Source organism: Syngnathus typhle, linkage group LG5, assembly GCF_033458585.1.
Source record: "Syngnathus typhle isolate RoL2023-S1 ecotype Sweden linkage group LG5, RoL_Styp_1.0, whole genome shotgun sequence".
Taxonomy (NCBI): domain Eukaryota; kingdom Metazoa; phylum Chordata; class Actinopteri; order Syngnathiformes; family Syngnathidae; genus Syngnathus; species Syngnathus typhle.
In genome coordinates, this window is record NC_083742.1 from 6772546 (window position 1) to 6780139 (window position 7594).

Below are 7594 nucleotides of genomic sequence, written 5' to 3' on the forward strand. Positions count from 1 at the left end.
AAATGTTAATGTGAATATTCATCGTGCAAATCTTCGAATTTGAAACTTCTGCTTAAAAATCTATAGCCCAGATCTGTTCAAGGATTGCAAAACACGCACACGCGCGCGCACAAACACTTCATATTTCCAGAATCTCCCCTGTATGAGATGAAATGTTTTGCAGTTTGATCACTTATTTTATTTGTATTAGTATTAATGGAGCATATCCGATGTTTGTATTTATTAGCTGAATTCCCAACCAGGCAAAAAACCCTGATTGCACAGTTAAATTATATGTTAATTGTGAGCATTGCCGGACAGCTAACGTTTTGTCAAATTATTCACTTGGGCTACAGGGGTTTCCTTCTTTATTGCTCTGGACATACGCTGCACAAATGATAGGTGCTCCCCCTGCTGATACCCCGGGGTCAAATGCAATGAAATGTACATGACGTCTAGTGCCATTCCTTTCATTAAAACTTCAAGAGAATATTCATACCAAAGTTAGTTTTATTGATTTACACTTCCTGGCCATGTTCTGATCACCAGCCACGCAGTTAACCCTCAACTTCTACTTGATATCCCATTTGAAAATAATGTCCTCGTGAGTAATATTTTATTATCTGCGACATGGGATCAGATATTCTGCTACAGACAACACCAAGGAAAAACGTGAGAGGAAATTGTTAGTATTACATGTTTTTTTTCCCCATTATTATTTATGACTCCAGGGCAAAGCTAGAATGAAAGATTTAAAACTAATAGGTAATTGATGCATCAGGGACGCTTATATTATTAGTCTTAGTAATTTGGCAAAAAGGATAATTGAATTGGTTCCTATCGTATGTTTTGATAAATTCTGCTGGAAAGGGCTGTCATTCAAAATCAAGCATTAATATCATTAATGTTTTAAAATGATATGCAGTGATTTGTAAGAACACGCAGTGTTTCCTTGTGAATATATAGAAAAAAAAGAAATATATATATATTAATATATATATATATTTTTTTTTCCTTTTTTTTTTCAGAAAACAGTCCAACAAAGGGGTGAAGGGGCCATGTCAGATGGGAGTGAAGCAGATAAGAACAAACTATTCCAGGACATTGTGTTCTCTCTCTTCTCACTGTCTCTGCTCGGGACACAGCAAAAAACACCCTTTTCAGCAAAGTGGCTGTTGTTGACAAAATTATACACTCCTCATAGGAACATTAAGTTCTGGAAATGGAAAATAGAGCAAATTAAAGTTCAACAGCTTTGGTTTTCAGAGGACATAACTACTGACCACATTCAGAAACATGAAATTATTCCAGCCTCTAACACTATTGATGGAAAATAAGCAAAGCAACCAAGCATTGGTGCATTGTTCCTTTGTAATCTGCAAAAACGTCAACTTTCCTGTTGTATGCTAGGACCCAATGGTATATGTAATGGTATATACATTCAAGCATGGCCTCTGATTTTAAGCAGAGGTTTGCATCCCTACTCTGAAATACTTCATTGAGGAAAAATATAATTTTCTTTCTCATGCAGATTTATTTAATTATTGTCTTACTAATACATCCCATCAAAATAATGTTTCGACCTTTTTCGACCGGTGCTAAATACTGTTGGCTGGCGCTATCTAGTGGCCAGTATAGGTACATTTGAAACCCACCCAACTAAACGGGCTCACGTTTGAGTGTTCACGTAGAGACCTCAATCATGTAGACTGTCTTCAAAGATTTCACTTTAAAGTAAACTGCTCCAAAGCTTAAAAATGTGCAGATATTCAAAATACTTGTTTTTAAATGCTGAAATTGGATGGCATGCATTGCATTGTATCATTGTGGAGAGGGCAGGGGTAATATTGTGGGTGAACACTGCCTTTTGTCGGTTTACATTTCACCTTGTTTATATATAGTACTGTGCTGGTCTGGGTAGATGGAGACACTATGTTGAAGGTTCATGTCCTGTTTTAATGGGGCCTCTCTGATTTGCATTAACAATAACAAATTGGTTGTTCACGTAAAAAGCATGTGTATTCTTTTTCTGCACTTTTTGAGGAAGTTATATGTCACTCCTGTCATCAGCTAAACATAATCCTTGCCTTTGAGGGACTTCTGATCAAGTTGAGTTCAGTGTGGCTCTGACATTCGACCCTGTTAAATAACTCGTCGGCTGTGAGTGCGCGGAGTGGACTAGTCGGCATGAAAGGAGGGATTTTTTTTTTTTGAAAATTATACAAATATAATTACAAATTCAATGGTTTTACCACATCCTCCCCCGAAGACGCCGGTGCGAGCCAATCCTGAGTAGTAAATCTGGTACCTGATATAATACCTATCGTTGCATGTCGTTTCCGGTTTATGGGCTCCGTTCCAGTAGGGGGCAGCAGATGATTGGCTTGCTTCTCGAGAACTCCTGTCTGGCACTTTCGACAAGGTGCGGCAGTAAAAATCAGTCAAGGGTTCTTTGCGCAGTCAAATAATCGTACACAAAATTTTACCTTCCCTAGTGAAATTTAATAGTTAGATGTAGACATTTTGAGAGCTACGCGTATCGGTAAGTTATTCAAGGGTGTCCGAGTGGCTACTTCGAGACAGGCTCAAACCAACGCATTTGCCCTCCACCGGAAAACACATAGACGCTAACGTTTAGCGCTAATGCTAGGAGAGCTCGCAGTTACCCCTGAGACCTAGATTCTATATCGTCGATATTTTTGCAGCAACACCACGATGGCCGATGTCGACAAACTCAACATAGACAGCATAATTCAACGTCTCCTAGAAGGTAAGTCTATTTTGTCCAGAACTGTGTTAACCTGGTCGATGATAGTCGCGCCGTTTCGGCTAGCCTAGCATGTTTGCCAACAGCTGGAGGAGCGTTCCAAATCGGAGTTATTTTGCGACATAAATGTGAACCACTACACACTTCTATCCACCGATGCGTTTGTTTCATATAGCGAGTGCGTCATATGATGTTTGTGACATATGTGTTTACCAGTGAGAGGAGCTAAACCTGGAAAGAATGTTCAACTGCAGGAGAATGAGATTCGTGGATTGTGCCTGAAATCCAGAGAAATTTTCCTGAGTCAACCCATTCTTCTAGAGCTTGAAGCCCCTCTCAAGATCTGCGGTAAGCTATCCAAATATATTTTCTATCAGAAAACACATCCATGCTCAACCTAAGGATGCGTTGTTTCTCACTATTAACTCATTCCAATACTGATCATTGTCTGTTTCTCTGTCAGGTGACATCCATGGGCAATACTATGATTTGCTGAGGTTGTTTGAGTATGGAGGCTTCCCCCCAGAAAGCAACTACCTATTTCTGGGAGACTATGTGGACAGAGGGAAGCAGTCTTTGGAAACCATCTGTCTTCTGCTTGCCTATAAAATTAAATACCCCGAGAACTTCTTCCTGTTGAGGGGGAACCATGAGTGTGCTTCAATCAACAGAATATATGGCTTTTATGATGAGTGTAAGTCATCTTGTATATCGTCGGCCACATAACATAGAATTGTCCAAGTCATATTTTAATATTTTTTCAAGAAATAAACACCATTTTTTAAAACACACTATTTTCCCCACTCGCTTGTCAATATCAATTAAAAAAAAATCTCTTTGCAAAAATTAGCAAAGAGATTTTTTTTTCTTTTTCAAGAGCATTTTTCAGAACATTGGAATATGATTTGGGCAATTATGCCATGAGGCCAACAATATGTTTAGTGAGGTTAATGTATTGTTTTTTTCTCACAGTGGAATCACCTCACTGAATTTTGTGTTCTGATTTACTCCTTTGACTTAATTATTAGTTGAATTTGCTTGCTTTTCTTTGTTCTAGGTAAAAGAAGGTACAACATCAAGCTGTGGAAGACTTTTACAGACTGCTTTAACTGCCTCCCGATCGCCGCCATTGTGGATGAGAAGATCTTTTGCTGTCATGGAGGTGGGTTTTTGTCATCCGAGCCAAAGAAAATATTCATAGAGCAGACTTGGATTCAAGAAATAAAATGAGTTCCAGGTAACAGGTCCTTGCAAAGTATTCACCTTTTTCCGGTGAGGAAAGTTTGGTAAAAAAAATAAAATATTCAGGGCTCTTGTTTTGATAGCGTTTAATAATTTGGAATGACCCAAAAATTCTGCCTAAATATGTCCTTAAAGGGGCATTTCGGCGGGCAGAAATAGAATATGGTGATAACGCTAACAAAAACCATTACGCAATGTTGCACCAACCATCCTATACGTTCCTACAATGTTTTAGTGTCTCCCTCTAGAAATTGCATCATATCCGCATCTTCTGATCAGACTTTTGACTCGGTGGAACATCTGCCACAATGGCCACCCCGGGTTCTTGGCCGAATATGGCATTATCATAATACAAATCATCATTCTAGCTTCTCCGAGACAAAGTAAAATAAAAAAAACACAAAGTAAATTTAGATAGAAAACTGTTGAGTTTACGTGCGTGTGTTATCCTGTGCTACACTGGCCTGCACTCTTTGCCAATCAATCACTGGGCTGAATTGGATTCCTCCTTAGTTTTAAAACAGTTTTCTGACTATTGTTAAATATTTGGGACATAGACAGCTGTCTCTTCTATGGAAAAGAAGCAAAGCCTTTTGAGTCCGCCGCCTTGGCTGTGACAATTTCTTGCAGTGTGGTTTTAAAGCAAACATACTTAATAGTTACTTTGACGTCAGTCTTTCATTTGTCCTTGACTGAGCTCTGTGCAATTTGGCAACTGAAGTTAAAAAAGCACATTGGCAGTATAGCAATGTTTATTTGTGCTCATCTGCTGTTTTTGTACAGGACTTTCTCCTGACCTGCAGTCCATGGAACAAATCAGACGCATCATGCGCCCCACTGACGTCCCCGACCAGGGTCTGCTCTGTGACTTGCTCTGGTCTGATCCGGATAAGGACGTGCTAGGTTGGGGGGAGAATGACCGAGGTGTATCATTTACCTTTGGCTCAGAGGTGGTGGCCAAGTTTCTGCATAAGCATGACCTGGATCTGATCTGTCGTGCCCATCAGGTCATTTTAAGACTGTACAAATGGGATTTATTGTTTGGTGCAGTGTATGGAACAAGAGTTTAAAATCTCTGTTTGTCTTTGTTGCAGGTTGTTGAGGATGGCTATGAGTTTTTTGCCAAAAGGCAGCTTGTCACTCTGTTCTCTGCACCAAATTATTGTGGGGAGTTTGATAATGCTGGCGCAATGATGAGTGTTGATGAGACCCTAATGTGTTCTTTTCAGGTAAGGTGCTTCGGCATTTTATATTTATTTGTACCCTGTTTTTATTATAATTTTTCAAATTTTTTAAAAACAATTCTAATTGTTTCTACAATCTTTTTTTTTTTTAACTCAATAGATTGCTATTTTTCTTCATTAACAAGATGTAACAAACCAGTTGTGGGGTTTTTGGGGGTTTTTTTAGGGGTGGAATCCACTAGTGCTCTTTTAAATGCCGTAACATGCCATGTTAAATTTGCCCTCATACTTCTTTCTCTTTTGAACTCCTAGATTTTGAAACCAGCTGAGAAGAAGAAGCCTAATGGCAGCCGCCCCGTCACTCCTCCTCGCAATATGGTCACCAAGCAAGCAAAGAAATAAAATAAAATGTAGGCTGGACATGAGGCAGCCACTACTATTCTTTTGTCCTTTGCATTTGAGAGATTGGTTAACCTTAATGTTGCCAGTACTGTTAAGATGTCCACTCCCACCCTTTGAAAGCAAAATATGTTGTTGTTTTTGTCCACAGGGGTCAATTGATATGTCACCATGAAAACCTCAGGTGTTTTGCACTCCATTTTGCAGCTACTCTTTGCCACATATGACTGTTGACTCATGAAAACATAACAAAAATGCTACGTATGCACAGGAATGCCTTGTTTTTAGCTGTGCACAATTTTATCAGTTTATTCTTGTCATGTTACCCTCTTGTTCTTTTCCAGTAATGATTATTAAAGAGCATTAACAATAGAAGCAGCCACAAACACCACTTTGCTGTAAAATTCAAAGTCTATTTACAGCCAATGTCTTGGAACATTGACTCATCGTATCACCTCACATTTTTATTAAAGTCTTGTGCTAAATGAAATGACTAAACAAGATCTCTTTTAATGTAAATCTTTCTAATAAACAGTGTATTTAAGGGGATATCGATGTGAATGTCTTGTTATGCATCCACTTTCAGGTGTTATTACACAAGTGTTATCCATGTACATCATCTGGAGCAATTAAAATGCTCCTGCTCACCAGAGCTGCTGATAATTAAATATGTTCAAATATGCAGAATGCTACAACTGTGTTTTGCTAGGCATGGTCTGACCAACTAGTCAGAGGATAGAAAAATGTGACATGATCAAGGGCATGAGTTTAAGGAGGAATTTGAAATCCCATTGCTAATGTATGGGTTAGGTTACATCAGATGATTCTAAAGGCATGGCCAAATTGGTTTGATAGATTTTGCTCTGTAAGATGGTGAAATTAGACTGGGAAAAAGACAAAACAAATAGACAAAAGTACTGAAGCAATGCAGCCAAGATGTAGCATGAAATGAAGAGAATAGGCTTACGAATAAACCCAAATTTGAAGAATAGGTATTAGAATTTACTTCCGATAGTGTTTAGACCAGCAGAGGCCTTCATAAAATTGAGCAATAGGGCCTGTTTCCAATTAGATCATAAATGTCCATTGCACATTTTTTGATATGATGAAAGCTGCATAATGGAAGGAAGGAAGGAAGGGGGCAGGGTGTTGTGGGGGACTTCAACCTTGTATTTATGAAACATCCTCCATCCTCTATACCGCCTATCCTCACTAGGGTTACAGGGTGGAGCCTTTTCCAGCTGGTTTTTTTAGGGGGGAGGCAAGAGGTGTGGTACACCCTGAACTGATCGCCAGCCAGTCACCTACACATAGGCCATGGATAAACAACGAGTCAAACTCAAATTCAGATTTTTAGAACAATTTAGAGGGCACGTCCAGCTTGGGTCTTCAAGGGCTGCTGTAACACAATAGATTAAAATGATCGACTTACCAGCAAGGTCTGACGACACTTGATAATGATCCTGAAATAGGGGGGACAATGGGCCTTGAGTTTTGATACTATTGCGTGTTGTTTGAGATGTCCAGGAAAACAAAGATGTGGAGTAACAGTTGGTTCTTCATTGGCAAGATCTTGGGTTGTTTAATGACGGCCAGTACATGAGGCATGGCAGCAGATGAAACGACAACCCCCATTCTCCAGGTCAGAAGGTTTTATACTGTCTGGAAAAGGCGGGAAAGCGTCACCGGACCATTTGGTACCTATGTGTATTGGGAGGTTACCGCCCCTAGGTGTGTCTGTGCTCTTGATTGAGCAGTCATGTTTAAATATAAAATAATAAGAGGATTTACATACATCTGAACATGAAAAAGTACATGAGTTTGTGTAACCTAACAGGATATGTACACATTGCTGTTTTACCCACTTGGCGGCCCGGTACCAAGTAACCCACGGACCGGTACCGGTCCGCGGACCGGGGGTTGGGGACCCTGGTCTGAACGACAAACTAATGCGGAGTGTGACGTGGAAAGATATAGTACAATTATATTTAATTGTTTTTGAGGTGCTCATTATGAAAAACTG

At 39.5% G+C, this 7594-nt stretch overlaps 1 protein-coding gene across 1 annotated transcript; it reads left to right on the top strand.

The window, feature by feature from the left end:
- The first annotated feature begins 2355 nt into the window (after window positions 1-2355).
- On the top strand, window positions 2356-6120 carry ppp1cc (protein phosphatase 1, catalytic subunit, gamma isozyme). Its single transcript, XM_061278979.1, has 7 exons — window positions 2356-2749; window positions 2963-3094; window positions 3210-3440; window positions 3804-3908; window positions 4772-4995; window positions 5083-5217; window positions 5485-6120. The coding sequence occupies exons 1-7, from the start codon at window positions 2695-2697 to the stop codon at window positions 5572-5574; spliced, it is 972 nt and encodes a 323-aa protein (XP_061134963.1). The 5' UTR covers window positions 2356-2694; the 3' UTR covers window positions 5575-6120.
- The last annotated feature ends 1474 nt before the right edge of the window (window positions 6121-7594 follow it).

What these genes read in the sequence shown, in the direction of transcription:
- ppp1cc (XM_061278979.1), top strand. Translation starts at nt 2,695, where the DNA reads ATGGCCGATGTCGACAAACTCAACATAGACAGCATAATTCAACGTCTC. An exon ending in AGCCCCTCTCAAGATCTGCG is followed by an intron (nt 3,095 to 3,209) that starts GTAAGCTATCCA and finishes TTTCTCTGTCAG; the next exon opens with GTGACATCCATGGGCAATAC. An exon ending in ATATGGCTTTTATGATGAGT is followed by an intron (nt 3,441 to 3,803) that starts GTAAGTCATCTT and finishes TCTTTGTTCTAG; the next exon opens with GTAAAAGAAGGTACAACATC.